The sequence below is a fragment of the Hakea prostrata genome, chromosome 1 (assembly GCF_041222555.1).
Source record: "Hakea prostrata isolate BN-2017 chromosome 1, UWA_Hpros_2, whole genome shotgun sequence".
NCBI classification, from domain to species: Eukaryota; Viridiplantae; Streptophyta; class Magnoliopsida; order Proteales; family Proteaceae; genus Hakea; species Hakea prostrata.
The window spans coordinates 56519275-56539001 of NC_142600.1; the positions used below are offsets into that span (position 1 = coordinate 56519275).

The following is a 19727-nucleotide window of genomic DNA, read 5'->3' on the forward strand; positions in this document are numbered from 1 at the left end:
ACATTCATAATTTAGTCATATCATCCACGACAGATATCTCATCATATGAAAGAGTATAATAAGACAAGATCAAATAAATAAGAAACATACATGAATAAGTATTCATACATGATCGAGTACATAAAGTAAATAAGGAAATAAGGTCCTAATGTACTTGCAGCATTCATATCACAATAGAAACTAACATAATAGTAGCAAATCTAAGTAGTTCCCAAATTAGAAACTAAATCTATGCAATCTATATTAATATGGTAACAACTTTCCTTACCTTAAATAGATTCGAATATATTCCGGACGAACAAGAGGATGAATCCAAAGTTAGCAAACAAACCCTAGAATAGCATCACACAATCATTAGGAAGTAGTCCTAAAAGAATAAGCATCAATCGAATCGAAACGGACAAAGAAATCCAATTCTGTTCTTGCGGGTTGATTGGCTAGGTTGACTGAGTCAGTCGACCCAGGCAGTTTGCCCAAGAGCAAATACGAATTCAAAAAGAGAATCTTGATCCGAAACCTATGCTACACAATCCGAAATGCGACGAAACTTGGAGAGAATGTCTAACACAGTAATCTAAGACTAAAAATCATAATTTAGACATCAAACAACCATTAAAACCATTATTAATCCTGGGATGGGAGGAATGGACGTATCTGGATCTGACATGATATGACTAAGTAGATGACTTGCATTGGGCTAGGCTTTACCATGACATGCGCCAATACTTAGACCAAATGGTGATGTGAGAGAGCGGTGACCGAAACCCCAACCATGGATTTGTCCGAGAGGGATGCAGGACCCAATTCCCCCCGGTGATTGAGTGACTGAGACTTATCTAAAGAAGTATGGTGCTATGACTTAAAGCATGTCTACCTTAGAGACTAGCATTCATAGAGTTAGAATCATACTTGTATCATGTGTTTCATATCACATTGTATCATGTTATGGTTTGTATCATATGGCTTATGTTTTATGGAATAACTACCTTACTGAGTTCTTTTGAACTCACTCCTTTTTGCAATATCTTTGTTAGACTCTATTGCAAGTACTACTACTGTCGACTTTGACAATCAACACTCTGAAGACCAAGTTGATGACCCGTACCCCACTGGTCATGGTGTACAAGTTGATAAAGACTAATAGTCCGAGATTGAGACTTATCTGGAGCAGTTCAGTTTTGCACTTACGTGTTAGGGATGGGATATCGCCTCATTCCCTTTTTAACCTTTTTATTTGATTTGTCAAGACCGTAGTTAAGTTCGTTCCCTTGTCATTCTGGGAACCGGTTGTAACCCTTAATTTTATTCAATCTACCTTCCGCTAATGTTGTAGAGGGAATTTCCACCTCATTTCCGCATGTTGGTCATTTATTTTATTGATATCTTTTCCGCACTCTGGTGTCCTTTGTGATCCTTCTGAGATCCTTTCTTGACTTTATTATTAAATTATTTGAATACAAAGAATTGTTCTTGCTTTTGATTATATTATTGTGCTAAGTGATTATGATCGTTCCTAAACTTGATCGGCGAGACCGTGATTCACTCCCCCGGGTAATCCAGATAGGGTACACCCTTGGTGGATTTAGGGCGGGATGTGACAATGACCAAATCCAAACTCTTCACAAAATGGAACACTTTCACTAGAGCTTTAGAAATGCGATTTGGGCCAACAGGATATGATGATCTGAGAGAAGCTTTGGCTAAACTAACCCAGACTACAACGGTGGAACATTACCAAGCACAATTTGAGAGTCTTGCCAACCGCGTGGAAGGCTTACCTATCGAATTTTTGGTTAGTTTCTTCATTTCAGGACTCCGATCTGATATCTTCCATGAGGTAAAATCCTTCCAACCAGTAGAGTTAATGGATGCCATGATGCTGGAACGAATTCAGGAACAAAAATTATGTGAAGTTAAGCAACCATTTGTTTGCCCCATACCATTACAAAACCCCCCATCCACATACCTTCATTCGTGGGATCTGGATCTTCCAAACCAACCATAGCCTTAACGTCACCAAACACCATCCCTATCAAACGACTAACGGTTGCTGAAATGCAACAGCGTAGGGAGAAAGGATTATGTTATAACTGTGATGAAAGATTTTCTCCAGGTCACCGCTGTAAAACTAAACAATTGTTTCTCTTGGAATATGAAGAAGATGACAGTGAGACTCAGTTGATTTCAGGTTCAGTAGAGCCTTCGGAACAAAGTCACTTATCAGTTGAAGAACCTGCCGAACTATCTTATCATTCCCTCATTGGTATTTCTTCACCAACAACGATTCGCTTCATAGGAAGAATAGCCTGCTCAAATACTGCTTGATGGAGGAAGTACCCATAATTTCATTCAGAAGCATATGTTGCCACTTTTGAACACGCCGGTGGAACCTGTAACAAATGTTCATGTCATGGTAGGCGACGGAAATAGGTTGGTACGTAATTTAACTGTGCACATTCAACATTTTTCTATGACTATTGACGCCTATGTCCTACCATTATGTGGAGCAGATCTGTTCTTGTGAGTCCAGTGAATGGCTACCCTAGACCCAATTATTTTTTATTATGCCAAAAGAACGGTCCAATTCCATTATGGGCAGCGTTCTTACATTAGAGGGAGATGGATCAAATGGGCCTGAACCCATTAAATATCAGGGCCTTCATAGGGTATTAACTAATGGGTCTGGGTGGGCCTTGTTCCGACTGGAGTTATTGTCCACCGAACAAACCCCATTATTGGCTGAATTCAACGCCATTTTTAAAGAGCCCGTGGGCCTACCACCAGTTCGAGCCCAAGATCACTCGATCCATTTGTTGCCAGGAGCTGAGCCAGTGAATGTCAGACCCTACAGATATCCCTATTTCCAAAAAAAATGAGATTGAGGCCCAGGTAATCCAAATGCTCTCTACCGGTATAATTCGGCCCAGTACCAGTCCCTTCTCCTCTCCAGTGCTACTGGTAAAGAAGAGAGATGGCACGTGGTGTTTTTGCTTGGACTACCGAGCCCTAAACGCTGTCACTATTAAAGACCAGTTTCCCATACCTACAGTAGACGAGTTGTTTGATGAATTATATGGTGCACAAGTATTTTCTAAAATGGATCTTCAATCCAATTATCATCAAATTTGTGTGCGCGTTGACGATGTTGCCAAGACGGTCTTTCGTACACATGATGGCCACTATGAGTTTTTGGTCATGCCTTTTGGGCTCACAAATGCACCATCCACATTCCAGTCTATGATGAATTCCATCTTTAAGCCATATCTTCGACGGTTAGTCTTAGTATTTTTGATGATCTGTTAATTTACAGCCCATCATGGCAGGCCCATTTACAACATTTGAGATTGGTATTTGAGATGTTGTAGGAAAATCAGTTATTTGCAAAGTTATCTAAGTGTGCATTTGGGCAACAGAGCATCGAATATCTGGGACATGTGGTTTCCTCTCAGGGGTTGGCGGTGGATCAAACAGAAATAGCAGTTGTTCTTGCATGGCCCATACCGACTACATTAAAGGCACTACGGGGATTCTTGGGCTTAACTGGATATTATCGCCCTTTCATCAAAAACTATGCAAACATAGCTGCTCCACTCACTTCACTCCTCAAACAGGGAGCTTTTAAATGGACTCAGGAAGCTCAAGGAGCCTTCCAACAGCTGCAGCACGCCCTTATTCAAACCCCAGTTCTGGTTCTCCCTAATTTTACTGAACCGTTTACACTGGAAAAGGATGCATCGGGTCCTGGGGTTGGGGCAGTGTTGGCTCAAGGAGCACATCCAATTGCCTACTTTAGTAAGAAAATGACTCCTACAATGCAGCTCAGCTCTACATATGTACGGGAGATGTATGCCATCACTTAGGCAGTGGCCCGTTGGTGCCAGTACCTATTGGGTCGCAAATTTGTCATCCTAACTGATCATTGAAGTCTCCGTGAGCTCACTGCCCAAAAGATTCGAACACCTAAACAGGCCAAGTGGTTAACAAAGTTAGTTGGCTACATTTTTGAAATTCGGTATAAGCCGGGAAAAGACAACATGGCCGTTGACGCCCTCTCTCGAGCCCATGGGCCTCAGATTGTTGAAACACCTAAATATTCATCTCAGCATCACGAGTCCACAGGTTCATTTCATATGGGTCTCAATGATTCGGCAGCACTAAACAAACTGATTTTGACACAGATCAGTTGGGATTTCTTACCAGAGTTACGCGAGACAACGGCAACCTCACCCAAACTCCAACCTCTCCTTGCCACTATTCAGTCTAATGTACTAGATGCCACTGGTTATAGCTTGCGAGTGGGAATCCTCTACCGCCATCACTGACTGGTCATTCCCAAGCCTCTTCAACAACGTTTCTTATATGAATACCACAATACTCTACAAGGGGGCCATTCCGGTTGGTTGCGCACCTATAAACGCATTTCTGCAAATGTGTTTTGGAAGGGGCTACGAAGAGACATTCAACGGTACGTTGCCGCTTGTTCTATCTGCCAACAGATTAAACCACTGCAATCAAAACCTGCTGGCCTTCTCCAACCATTACCAGTACCAACACATATTTGGGAGGATTTATCTATGGATTTTGTGACCGGCCTCCCTCTCAGCTCTGGCAAGTCTGCCATCATGGTAGTTGTGCATCACCTCAGTAAATATGCCCACTTTACTGCCTTGGCCCCTAAGTTCATGGCGCTACGTGTGGCTACTGCATTTCTGCAAGATATGGTTCGCCTCCATGGTCTTCCAAAAACCATCATCAGTGACCGTGACCCCATTTTTCTCAGTCTATTCTGGCGTGAATTGCTTCAGCGACAAGGTACTCAACTCGCAATAAGCACGGCCTACCATCCCCAAATTGATGGGCAAACAGAGGTCCTCAATCGCTGCCTTGAAACCTACCTACGCAGTTTTACTGATGATATGCCAACACGATGGGTCACCCTCCTTCCCTAGGCTGAATATTGGTATAACACTGCCTTTCGCTCGTCTGCGGGTAGCACTCCGTTTCAGCTTGTCTATAGGCTTGTCTATAGTAGACCACCACCAATGTTGATACGTTACATTCCAGGTTCTACTTCCGCCGATGCCGTCAACCACAAATTGATTTCTCACAATGCAGCTCTCTCTGTTCTACGACACCATCTCCTCCGACCCAACCTCGTATGAAATCTCAAGCTGGCCACCGGCGTACCGATCGAGAATACAATGTTGGAGATTGGGTTTGGGTCAAAATACGGCCTTACCGACAAACATCGCTTGCTGCTCGTCCAAACCATAAACTCGTCAAGCGCTATTTTGGCCCCTTTCGTGTTTCGGCGCATGTTGGTACTATTGCATACCGCCTCCTTCTCCCTTCTGAGGCCTTGACACATGATGTCTTCCATGTTTCTCTTCTCAAGCCCTTTGTTGGTGAAGTACCCTCTACGGCCACCTCTATTGCAGCGGTTCCCCCTCCCGACCCTATGCCTATCGCCATCCTCCAACATCGCTATGTTCGTCGCCGTGGCGACTCATACCCCCAGGTTCTGGCAGTGGCAAGGTTTATCGCCCAAAGACGCGACTTGGGAAGACTTTCATGAGCTCTCTCTCGACGGTACCCTGCCTTGAACCTTGAGGACAAGGTACTTTCCTCAGCCGGTGGTATTGATACGACTCAGCGAGTTACGGTGGATGAAACCAGTGACAGCGTAGGAGAACTCCAACTAAGACGCTCATCTCGTAAGGGAAGACGCCCGAAGTCTCTGGAAGCATACATTTGAAATGCCAAACCATTATCCAGTATATTTTAGTATTTTTGGACGAATATGTATTGCTTTTGTAACCGCTCTGAGACCACTATAAAGTAAGGTGTCAGACGATATCAGAGGATATGAAGAATTAACCCTTATCAATCTCTTCTTCTCCCTTCTCGTGTTTCTGTTCTGTCTCTTCTGATGGTCTTAAAGTCCCTGTTTCTACTTTATCCTATTTCTTCTACAAATACACTGTATCAAATACTGGAGTAGGAAGTCCAAGAAACAGAACAGAGTAATAATCACCAAAATGTGGGCCTACAAATCCAGGTACCAGGATATGCTCAAAAGCTTTGTAAGGTATAAACCCATAACTTTCTTCCTCATCTGCACTCTAATCTTCTCTAGAATTAAGTATTTCCATATTAATCAATTTTCACACAAACACCATACACAAAAAAGTTGGGTATTTCTGGCAAGCTCCTCCTATTTTACCAGCCTCTTTTCTCAATGATCACTGAGAAGAAAACCTATACACAGCAGGCCAACGGAAGTTGTTATTCTCATTTAAACCATATACCTCAGAACAAGAGAAGCTGTCATTTTCATTCCTAACTTTATACAAACTTGGCTAAAACCCACACTTGACATTAAAACCAAAAACAGGTACCTCTCTAGTCAGGCCAAGAGAAAGCTGTCATTCTCCTTTGCTACCATGTACATCTCTAGTTGGCAGGACCTGTGAGACAAGCCTATGACTTCAACATATATGGGATATCCACAGATTTAAAGTTGCCTAAGAATCAAAAAGGCAACCATCAGCAAAAATTTATGACACTTTGGCCCTCTGCATGATCATAAATTTTTTTCTACTGCCCGAATTGAAATTCTCATCCAGTCTAGCCAGGTGTGTCATCCGCCTATTCGCAGATTTAGGGATGCCAATTTGATCCAACTTCTGATCAGAGTCAACTTGGTGGGTTTCATAGAGATCAGGACTCTCTTGAGGAGTGTTCCCGCCTTCTGGAGCTTGGATAACTTGCTCCAAGCTTTCTACAATCTGGCTCATCAGTGGGCGATCTTTTGGATTTTTGGACAAGCAACTCTCCGCCAATTTGGCAATTTTTCTGGCTGCCTTTATGGAACAATTGTTTTCAAGCCGAGGGTCCATGATCATGGCGAACCTTCTATTCTGAGGAGGAAATTGTTTCACCCAGTCCAAAAGCATCTTTTCTGATTTTGGACGGTTTCTGTCCAATGAGCGTCTACCTGTGAGGATCTCATATAGTACTACACCAAAACTGTATACATCACTTTTAGATGTCAGATGGCCAGTCTCAATATATTCTGGAGCTGCATACCCATGTGTTCCCACCACCTGAGAACCAAGATTGCATTCTTGTAAGAATGAAGAAAATTTAGTATGGTTTTTAAAAAAAAAAAAGGAAAACAAAATGACCCGACTCCATTATTTGATTCTTTTAACACAATACCCAGAAGTTAGGATTGTCTAAACAATGGCTGCAGCTTGTGGGCTCAGCCATCCATGCTCTCTAGTAGTATTATACACTAAGATATTGGGAAAAGTTTCTCCAGTGACCCTCCTTGGAAGGTCTCTCTTGATAGCTTGCCTTATCTATCCATGTGGATATCTGAACAGGACATGGGAATTTTGACCATTAGATATCTATAAAACAATGTTAACTTGCTGTCAAGCATCAAATTTCAGACCCAAATCCAATCATAACTCCCATGTAATGCCCTGCCTCCCTGTGTATGTCCACAGACTCATCAATGATCAATCCACCCTTCCAATAGTCCTGAGTATGTCAACGCTTTGTTCTGCCACATGGCAATTTCCATTTTGTATCCACAAAATTAGGTCCCACCTCTGGTACCAGATGATAGATTTTTAGGGTGCCATTAGGAGATCCCTTTCCAGGTGAGCCACCCAGCAAGCCCCTCTTTCTGTAAGAGTTACATGGTCATTCACCTTTTATCCTAGAACTTATCCTATGAATGCACAAGTTTGCTGTATACGCACCGCTGTAGATACATGAGAGCGTCCGGCAGCTGGTCCCTCCCTTGCAAGCCCGAAATCTGATAGCTTTGGTTTAAAATCCTCCTCCAATAGTACATTTGATGATTTAAAGTCCCGATATATCACCTGCCAATTAAGTGTTAGATGGTATAGCAACAGCATCCCCAACAAATCCCACTCTAAAGCAACCTAATATTAGCCAGCCTGAGGCTAAGAATAGTTGAATAGCTGATATAGTGATTGCTTTTAGAGTTTCAGCTTCAAACAGCTACTGTAGAAACTAGAGATTTTTCAAGTCCTTCTGACAGCACCAATCCTACCATAAAAGACTTTGAGGAGAACAAAGAGCATGGGCTTATTTAGAAAAAAAGATAACCATTTAAATAAAACACAGGAAAATAAGTTTACAGTATGTTTCTAGAGAACTTTGAGAGCCTTATACCATCCCTTCAATTTTCCGTGTATTCTGCAGCTGCTTTGACCTTTCAGATTACTTCAGACTACCAGTAAGTACAAATTTTCATTTTGGCAAGGGCTACATCCCCAATTTCTATTTCAATGCCAAAAATAAGCGTTCAATCATTATGTCTGAGAATCTACGACATCATTTGCCAAGATATGGCTTTAGCCAAAAAAAAATTCTTAATGGTAATCAGAGGTGAACATGTCGAGTCATGGATCAATAATCCCCACAATCCATTCACCACTCAAAGAACCTTGCGGCAGTCTTCTTAGGTCGATAATGAAATTTAGTTGTGTTTGGTTGAGTAAAGCTACCTTAGGAATAGAACTTTGTCAGAGAATAGTCTTCTGTTCACATCAAGAAAACCTGTGGTGTGTGTAGTATGAAAATAAAGAAAACAGCAATTGGTTGGGAAAAGTTCTTTTCCTAAGAAAAAGAAAAAAGAAAAGCAACCCAAAAAGCTACTAGATTAAATGATCAAGAACTGTAACAAACTTCATGTCATGTAATAGAGGTGGTGCACATACAGCCTATTTCAAGCAAAAGTTTTGAATTGAACCTGGGTTTCCAATCCTTCATGCAGATATGCCAGCCCTTTAGCTGCACCAAGGGCTATCTCTAATCTTGTTTCCCAGGGAAGAACCGGAAAAACTCTCCTGAAAAGATGCTCGTCTAAGGTCTTATTTGGCACAAATTCATATACAAGTAGTCGTTGGATGCCTCTTTCACCGTCTACTGCACAGTATCCAATTAGTTTTACAAGATTTGGGTGCTCGACAACACCTAGAAACAGAACTTCTGCCAACCATTGTTTATGACCCTAAAAGAGGTAAAGAAAGCATTTATAGGAGATATTAATCGTTAAGAAGCAAATAGATAAGAGAAACATACTTATCACCATGATCAATAATTGAAGTGTCCATAGTAAAACAAGCTACCCAAACTCCACCAATATGGCAAATCCTCAACTGGTATTCCATGATAGTTCAAGCATCCAATTCAGCACCATTGCCATCTAGAATTCTCGATGCATGATGAAGCATGGAACTATCCAAATAAGACTGAACAAAGACTGTGTATCTAGAAATTGTTTCCATGATTTTTCTAATGGTTAACTATTCTTATAGTTAACAATAAATGCCAGACAGAAAAACTCATAAATACCTACTTCATCTGTGCTGAGGACTTAAGAAAGATTGTGCCAAGTGCACACGGCTCATGTGTTTAGCAAGGTCTAGGGATGGTAAGATGTAAACTGCCTTGCCCATGTTTCCTAAGAAGCTGTTTCCAGGCTCTGATGAAAAAAATATTATATCTAAAATTTATTAAAGATGGAAAGGAATCCACAAGAAGAAAACTTGGCAAAGCAAAGAAAAGAATATGAAGGGGGAAAAGAATCTCTCTTATTAGTGATAGAATGAACTCAAAATCCTCCCCAGGATGCTGAAAAGGGAAGTCTGCAAATACAGGCACCTAACCTCAGCTAACTAAAGATCTGAAAAATGACAAGAAATGTAAAAATTCTGAATGTTGTTACTCTAACGTCAGGTTTTGGCAAATACCCTCTCAATCTTTTTCTCGCAAGGCCTATATAAATCTCTCTATCGCAGTTATGGCTTTGGCTAAAGCAAATACCCAGAGTCTACAAAAAATTGATTATGTGGGATAAAGGACACGAATGAATCTTTTGGGGAAAATCATGGTCACCAATATATATTGTACTTAGATCTTTTGAACATTCATTTTGGAAAACCCACCAAAATGTGAGAAATTATTTAACTAATTTCCTGATGACAATATTATCATTAATTAGCCACATCAAAAGGATTTTTTTTTAATGATCAGGCATTGTTGCACTCTATAAAACTTCTCTTGCAAGTTCAGTAGATCATTTCTAAATATCAAAGACAAAACCCAATTTGTCCACAAGCAAAGATGCATGACAAATTGGTTGAAGACATAACCAATCCAGCTTGAGATACACATCTAGAAAACACGGTTCATTTCCCATCAGCAGTGATAAACCTTGTAAAAGGAAATAATCCAAACTCAAATGATATCCCTAAATGTCTTGAAGTATTTGTCATAGGCATGCACCTATTGGAATTGAGAAATAGCTTCTGCAATATGTGATAGAACTAGGATTCAATCTAAGACAGACTAGGATTCTTGAAAACAAAGATACAAGTAATTGTACCTCGATATCCAAACATGATGAATCCATATGTTCATTGCCTAAAAAAAAGACTCCATAGAAAGAGGAGATAACAATAAAATAGTGCATTATCAAATACATATTAAACGATGTAATAGTTTATGCCCCTCACTGAATCTTGTGCATAGTGACTATGCATTTCATATAACAATCAGTTATTCTAATGCAATCTTTTAGACAGAAGTAGTGGCAGTGAGGATTAAAATGCTCCTAATAATATTTGTTGACTAATGTTTGGAGTGCCTCTTTCCATATTCTAGCTAGATGGAATCTTTAAGGAGATCACTAAATACAAATTAAGAACAGATAGCATGCCTTGTTACAACCCACCGAAACTGCCAGCAACAACATTCCATGCCCATTAACCTTAGGATAACTCAGTTCATCAAATGTAATGCAAAGGTCAGCCCATACTTGAATCCCTAAAGTGGCTCCACTTCTGTTAATATACTTGGAAGTATAAACTTCTGCAACTGTGGCAACTCTCTAAAGGAAGAGCTAAAATGCTTCAGGTTTATCAATTTAAGATGTCTACCAAATTTCATATCAAAGGCACTTGTTTCCCTTGAATGACAAAAGCAATGAAAGGTATGGCTCAGATAATTCAGATACTAATATGGTAAAGTATTTTCACTATCCACTCTCCGGATGTTGCAATCTAATTCACATTAATAAACGGGCCCAACGGTTAAAAATGGTACTAGAGAATCCTAGAACAACAGGAAGAAAGGAATATAGAAGACTAGAATTAATGAAATTAGACTTATCACACCATCTTTGACAAATAGTTTTACAAGGTTCATAAAAAAAAAATTTACATAAAAGAAACACATCAACAACAAATAAACCAGATAAAAGTACCTGCAAGCCGTCCCTGTTGAGCATCTTGATAGCAACAACAACCCGGTCCCCCTTACCATCAAGAGGCTTAATAGAACCTTTATATACACACCCAAATCCACCTTCCCCAATCTTAAGCAACCTACTAAAATCATTTGTTGCGTCCCTGAGCTCTGAGAATGTAAAGACCCGCAAGTTTTGGGCCTTCTCCTCGTATAATTCAGGTATGCTGCGCTGCAAGGTAGATGAAGCATTGGATTTGCTCCCCTTAGACGAGCCTGAGCTACAGAGCTGGCTCTTAGTTTTGACCTCGGATCCTGACTTCTGTACCCTGCTTCTGCTTCTGTATCTGTGAATTATGCCGGGGAAACACCTCATGATTCAGAACTTTATAACAAGTTCTGAATTCCGGAAGAAAAAAAAAAGAGAAAACCCCAGATGGGGGAACCGAAAGCTATACAGGAAAGGAGAGAGAAAACCAAGATGAGGTATAAGGGAATAAAAATTGCTAATAAAAGAGAGAGAGAGACTGAGAGAAGAGAAACCCCGGTAAGATAAGACGAGAAAAACCGAAGATAAGAAAACTACTTCCCTTAGAAAGGTAACGAGCACAATAAGCGGTCAATTCACATGAAAACTCAAAAAAAAACAGTGAAATGAGACGAAGGAAAAAAAAAACCGAGGTGATAACAGACGAGAAAGATGAAATGTAAGCAGAGAAGCTCCGAAGCAGGACCCAGATGAGGCGATTCCTTGAAATCTTCAGTTCTTCAAAAATTCCAACAGCAGATGAAGTTGCCAAACCAAGAATGTAACAACCATGAAATAATAAAACTGAGACTTATTTACAGTTTACTAAAATTTTCCCCTCGACACCTGCAACTCTGCTTCGGTTTTGATTTTGCTCTTTCTTTAACCATTTTAACCCACCTGAACGAGAATCCGACCCTTCTCCTAATGCTTTTAGTACTGCTACCCCAGTCACTTCTTTGAATTTGCAATTTTAATTCCTTTTGCAGTCCAACAACCGAAGAGCCAATTCGTGTTTTGATCTGATCGGTTGTGGAAGAACAACTCTGTAAGGTCTAAAGTACTATCGTCATGAGAAATAGACAACTAACTACAAATTTAAAAATTTAAAAACAAAATTAAAATATATATAATATAATACTCCTGAATCCTGATTCTGGAAGCCAACGGCTGAAACTTCTGAAATTGCCGCTTACACGTTGCTTCTGTTGACACGGAATGTACGACAATATCAGATGCCAACAAAGCTTTTTGGGATTACCCAGTTGAAACCCCCTCCGGTAGATCTTCATCTGACAGTACAAAAAAAATGAAATTCCTGGGCATGGAGTTCTTGTTCCATGACTCACGGTTTTAAGTGAAACGGCCTGCGTCAGGTTGGTCAGAGATATTCAACCATATCAAACGTTTATGCTATATAATATTGAAAAAAATAAGAATTTTGTTTTGGATAAAAATTTCAAATGTTGAGGGTTGGTGTGTTGGATAAATGACCGGTTATTTTATCCAGTCTATTCATTTTCTGATAGATGTGTAATATATGTCATAATATCACATTAAAGGGTTGAGATCAATTTAAAAGTCACATTAATTTTTTTAATTTAATTATAATATTTTGATGTAATTTATAAAAGAACCTTAACCTTTTGATGTGATGTTAGGATATATGTCACACATCTACAAACCATTCATTTCATTGTCAGGAATGGACTGGATATTAGTCTGTCATAAACAACTCATAACTATAAAATCAAAAATTTAAATTTTCTTGAAATTAGAGACCAAGACCAATTTTATATTTAGAATATATCATATATAAAAAATATCATCTAAGGATGTTATCAAGATGTACATAACTGGCCAAGACAAACTTCAATTCTAGAAGAAAAAAAATCTTACCATGTAATTAAACTGGTGAACTCTCCACTGAGAGAGTCTCAATAATGTCCAAGTAATCCTTTGATGGTGTATAAAAAATATTAAAAAATAAAAAGGGCAAAAAAAGAAAGAAAAAGAATTATTTAGGGGGAGCATGTTTCTTTCACAAGGCAAAGCTAGATTTAGGTATTGATATTGTACGGTATCATTCTCAATCAATAACTCGTCATTTGTTTGGTATTGACAAGAAATAAATACGACAGCAAATCCATTTAAGACTTTTTTTTATAGAAAATTTAAGATTGCCATGCGAAATAAGAATTAAGAAGTAAAGAGTTTATGTTATAAAATAAAGAGAAAATATAGAATACAAAGAAGAAAGACAAGATCAGTTCAGCTCTTCTATTGAGTTAGTCATTACATATTTATAATGGAACTAGCATCTTCTCTGATATGGTAATATCAGAGTCTACAAAGAAATACAATATATGATTCTCACACATAATAAGATAATATTGATATGGAATGATAGATTACCACCCAAGATAGAATGTGCATAGAATGGAAATATTGACTGTCAACATTGTGTAATGAGATGGTTGTGATATTCATCAATATTGCATCCTGAGGTAGTTGAGATTTTCAATTAGAAGTACAATCTCGTTGGGGTAATGGACATCCATGATAAATATTATTTATAACACTCCTCCTTGGATGTCCATCAATAGATAATGTACCTCGTTAAAACCTTGCTAAGAAAAATCTCATGGGAAAAAATCTTAGTGAAGGAAAAAGAGTATACATATCTAAACAATACGTATTGGTAGCTGCCTTATTAAAAACCATACCAGGAAAACTCAGTGGGACAAAACCTTGGTTAAGGGAAAAAGAGTGCAGCATGTATTTTACTCCCCTTGATGATAACATCATTGAGTATCTTTAAGTACGTACATTCCAATGTCATATACTAGCTTCTCAAGATTTGAAGTATTCAACTTCTCAGTAGATAAATCTATCAAATTATCACTTGAACGAGTTTGTTGAACATCAATTTCACCATTTCATTGAAGACCATGAATGAAGAAGAATTTTGGTGAAATATGTTTTGTCACATCCACCTAGCCGGTACCCCATCTGGCATACCCGAGAATGTGATCCACAGTCCAAGGATCAAGAATCGAGGGACCATGCCTCCCACATACACGATAACATAATCATGAACAATAATAATCAAGGTAAAAGCAACTAATACTAAATATCATGAATAAGATAAGATTCAATAAATCAGAGTGTGAAAAAGCAGATATTATCAAGGTATAAATGTGATCATAAAGGTGAGAGAATATATGATAATCACCCTCTCAAAGCAGCAGAAATGAAGCATGATTAGGTTAATTACAATTCCAAGTATCAAAAGATAATCCAAAACAAGTTAATTACATGTCCAATAGTTCCATAAATAGACCAGGGAAATGGGGCACTAAGCTAGGGTTTCTTCTGTCCTAATGATGGTCTCCTCAATGGTGTGGATGAAGAAAGCCCAGCTCTGCCGCTCCTGCACTATCGTGTGGCTAACCCTGGTGCAAATAGTAATCCTCCTCGGCATCAACACTCTGAACTTCACCGAAGACACCACCCGGAGGGTAGTATGCGGGATCAAAGTCCGTCTCGAAGGGGGTGCCATCATAATCTTCGGTACTTGTAGGATAATCTAAAAACATTTGTACAAAAGGAATGAGTTCGAAGAACTCAACAAGGTAGTTATTCCATAATTAAAATCATACATATACAAAACATAACATAATGCAATATGATATGAAACATATGAAGCAAATAAGATACTAACTCTAAGAAAGGTAGTCTTTTTTTTAAAAACCCCCCCCAAACCTGGGGGGAAAAAAATTTTTTTTTTTGGGGGGGATGACCCGAAGTAAAGTAAGAAGTCAGCTTTGGGCCATCCCAGTAGAGGACTTGGTGTCTGGCTTTGAATCCATGAAAGTTGATGATGAGGTTCTATTTATGGAAACTGAATCCTGATGAAGATCTAATTAGTTGATGGACTTGGAGTGCTCTCTATCTTGGTTTGAAGGCATTTCTACCTATTAAGTAAGTCACTTGACTTGTGTGCAAAACCCCTTTAAGATTGGATTTGATCTGGACCTTCAATTCCCTGTTTTGGTCTTCTTGTCGGCATTGGTCGGGATTGATTGGTCGATGGGCCGATCGACCAATCCACTCGACCAATGAGTGCTGTCTTTGGCAATTAGGTTGTTCTTGCTCTATTTAAGTCCAATCTCGAGTCCACTTCGTATTTGCTGCCTCCAAACTCTCTGGAACGAACCAAAGACCTCTGCAAGTCATCTCTCTTGCATCCTTGGTGTTTTCTTGACGGATCTTCGTCAAAACTCTTCTTTTTGCATCGAAAGGTATGTCTACTCTCTCTTCTTCTCCTCCACCTTTGTTTTTCTTTCCTTTTTGAGTTGAGACAGTAGAAGAGATGCTGCATTCTCTGTTGCAAACATCTCTGAACATGTTCTCATGATCATCCTAAGGATTTGAGGCTAGAACAATGATCTTAACCAAGATCATTGCAAGCTTTTGAAGGAATCATGATCAAACCATGATCTAATCTCTGTTAAACTTCTAATCTGAATTCTGATCTCTTTGGATCTTCTATGTTGATCATGTTAGTAGTTAATTACTGTGTTTTCTTTCCATGATCCATAATCTATAGATTTCTAGTTGTTCTCTTCTACCATACTATGTGTTCTTCATGATGCATGGTAGTTACATATATGGTAGGTTTTATTTCCTTATTTAGATTTATACTTCTAAGCCTTATTCCATGAAGATCTATGTATGTTTTCATGATACCATTACCGAAAGCAATGATCCATCCTCCTATTGTTCTTGTCTTTGTTTTCTATTTCAAATTCATCAAGATCCATGGTTGATTTAATTATGGTAACTTTTTGTTTCCTAATTTGGATCTTGATACCTTGATTGGATTAGTGTTTTGAGGTCCCCTATTTGTAAGAATACTATTGATGTAGTCTACCCCTTGTTTAGTACCCTTTTGAACCACCAAATTCGGATTTCATATCTTAAAACTCTGATTTTATAGGCTACTGTCTGCATTGGTCGACTGATTGGTCGATTGGACCACTCGACCAATCCACTCGACCAATGAGTACAAGCAACTCCCGGAATTGGTCCGTGTTGGATGTTTTGGTATCTTTTCTGTTAGGGATCTTTCCTAATATGTTGTATATACTTGTTTAGGACCTTCTTCTCAAGTTTGCCGAGATCTTACTTGATTTCTTAGGATTCCTTTGCGAGTTATAAAAGGTAAGGATGGTTATTTCCTTAATTACATAGATAGCATGAATCTAGTTTCTATATTTGAATATCATAGATATGATTCCTAAATTAGATTCTTACAATGATATTCTACTGTTGCATAACTTTGATTACAGTAGCATTACTTATTCATATTAAATTGATTCATGTATGATTTACTTACCAATGTTATACAAGTGATTGTAATTACTGATTTCTTTCCATATATGAAGTTACCATATATGTGATGATATGAATTGATGCATGTGTATGCTTAAGTATGGTTTGGAAAGGAGAGGTGTCCTTTCGACACTTCTGTCCTTGGACTACTACGGGAATATTATGGGATGTTTCCGGAGATGCCCTCTGGACACCTTCCTAAACTGTTGGATGACATATCTAGGATTGTCTAGTAGTGTTTGGCTAGGATGTCCTGTTATGTCGACCCTAATCGGAGGGGTATTGAGACCGAACGACCCGTGGTAGCAATGGGGATTCATGGGCGCTCAAGACCGGTAACCAACCCGTGAGAGGACAGGAATCACATTGTGGGGGCCATTTATTGGTAGGGTTGCATATGATTAGACTTGGGCTCACGGGCGCTTAAGACCGGTAACCAACCCGTGAGAGGACGTGAGAGCTTCCCGTTTACCATATGTGGATGATCAATAGGGTTGATGAGTCCGTAGTCCGAGTTGGTCGGTGCCATAGGATACGCTGACTCTCGTGTGAAGGATACCGGAAAGGATCGTCAGGGACGAGGAATGGAAGTATCTGGATCTGACTTGATGTAACTAAGTAGAAGACTTGCATTTGGCTAGGTTTTACCCTGACATGCGCCAGTACTTATACCAAATGGTTGTGAGAGAGTGTGTTGACTTAACCCCCGCCATGGTTTGTCCCGAGGGATGAAGGACCCATTACCAATCAGCTGCTCAAGACCGGTGAAATGATCCGTGAGAGAATCCAAGATATCTTAAATGGTTGAGGATGTGAGTGGACTTTCCTAAAGAAGTACGGTGCTATGACTTAAAGCATGTCCGCCAATAGAGACCAGCATACATAGAGTTAGATTCATTCATTCATTGCTTGTCTCATATCATATTGCATTTATGTTTGTTCGGAATTCGCCATTTATGTTATTATGGATTTTAATCGCCTTACCGAGTTTCTTTGAAACTCATTCCTTTATTGTACAATGTTGTTAGACTATCCTGCAGTGTACCGAGTACTATGACGGTCCCTATGAAGAAGCGCAAGGCGAAGAGACATATCTCCAGGAAGGTGATTGCGGTTACCACAATTACTCTGAAGATTCCGCGAGTGGTTATGCTCCGTACGATGCTTAGTCCGACCATTGAGTGGAAGCGTCCTTGTGCTATTTATGAGATTTACACTTACAAGGATGTTGTCTATAAAGTGGAGAACAATTTAGTTACCCAATGTACTTGTTACTGGGATTAGGTTTTGTCTAGTTTATTCTTTTAGAGCTACTTTTCCGCTGGTTGTAAAGTGGGATTTTTGCCTCGCTTTACTTATCTGTTTGATACTCTGATTATATTTAGTATTCTGATTCATTTATGATTCATTCTTTCTTTATTGGATCTATGATTTATCTTCCGCACTCATGTTATGATTGTTCATGATTATGTTATTGTTTATGTGGGAGGTTGATCACTCGATACCTGATCTTCGGGCTGTGGATCACACTCTCGGGTATGCCAGATAGGGTACCGGCTGGGAGGGCGTGACATCTATGGTAGACATGCTTTAAGTCATAGCATCATACTTCTTTGGGTTGTCAGTCACTCCCCCTCAATCATACAAGATATCTTGGGTCTGCTAGGGAAGTTAGGTAAAGTCATCTCAAAAACCATGGTAGGGGAATCAGTCACCACTCTCTCACATCACCGTTTCGTATAAGTATTGGCGCATGTCACAGTAAAGCCTAGCCCAATGCAAGTCATCTACTCAGTCGTATCAAGTCAGATCCAGATACGTCCATTCCTAGCCCCCGGCGATCCTTTCTGGTATCCTTTACACTATAGTCAGCGTAATCCCAGATTACAGACTCATCAACCCTATTAGTCATCCACAAATAGTAAACGGGAAGCTCTCACGTCCTCTCACGGATTGATTACCGGTCTTGAGCGCCCGTGAGCCCAAGTCTAGCTATTTGCAACCCTACCAATAAATGGCCCCTTTCGGGTATCCGTAACATGGTTTATGTCCCCTACCGGATTGGTTACTGGCCTAGAGTGCCCATCAAACCATACACTACCACGGGTCGTTCGGTCTCAATGCCCTTCTGATTCGGGTCTGACACGACAAGGACAATCCTAACCACCCAACTAGACAATCCTATGTATGTCATCCAATAACCCAGGAAAGTGTCGATAGGCACCGTCGGAGAACATCCCATACTATTCCCTCCGATGCCCAAGGACAGAAGTGTTAATAGGACACTTCCCAATCCCAAGTTATACGTAGGCAATCACATATTCCAGTTCATCATTTCTCATGCATCCAATACATTTTCATAATAAAAGTTAAATCATGATATTGAAATGAATCATCATAGACATAAGTAATCAATAATAATTTAACATGACAAGAGTATAAGAATTTCGATACTACTGTCCTAACACATGTATAACAGTCTTATGATAATTAAAAGTAATCAAGAGATTCTATTCTTTAAGTAAGAACACAATTCATAAGTTGATGGCCTATATGTTTATGGAGATAACCATCATTACCTTAGGTTGAGTTGATGATGAATTGAGAATACCAAGAAATGGTCCAAAAGAATTGTTAAGACCCTAAACAAACATCAATAATAAGTTAGAGAAGAAATCAGGAAGATCGGATGTGAAATGGGTCTAAACTGGCTAAAGTTGCTGTTAGCAACAACTTTGGTCGATGTTCTTTGGTCGATGGCGTCAACCAAAGAGTATCGACCAAAATTCTCTTCAGGACAGAATAGTGGATTTTGGGGGTTTTCATCCGAAATTGGTTTTCTGGGGTTCGGATCAATCTGAAACTTGGAGGAATGCTTAAGAACAGTAGGAGGACACTATAAATCAAGAAAAGAACATAATCCAATGGTCTAAATAGAAACCCCCAATTTGAGTTATCAAGTTCAAGAGAGAAACATCATGGCATGAATTGGGATTGATTGCATTGACCTAGA

General features: G+C 39.4%; 1 protein-coding gene across 1 annotated transcript; it reads right to left on the reverse strand.

Annotated features, from left to right (window-relative positions):
* Nucleotides 1-6047: 6047 nt before the first annotated feature.
* Nucleotides 6048-12462, reverse strand: LOC149029163 (putative serine/threonine-protein kinase PBL19). The gene is made up of 4 exons (XM_089140799.1): nucleotides 11309-12462; nucleotides 8792-9052; nucleotides 7773-7895; nucleotides 6048-7106 (listed from the first exon to the last, which is right to left on the reverse strand). Exons 1-4 carry the CDS (start codon nucleotides 11663-11665, stop codon nucleotides 6558-6560), a joined length of 1290 nt encoding a protein of 429 aa, XP_088996925.1. The 5' UTR covers nucleotides 11666-12462; the 3' UTR covers nucleotides 6048-6557.
* Between the last annotated feature and the right edge of the window lie 7265 nt (nucleotides 12463-19727).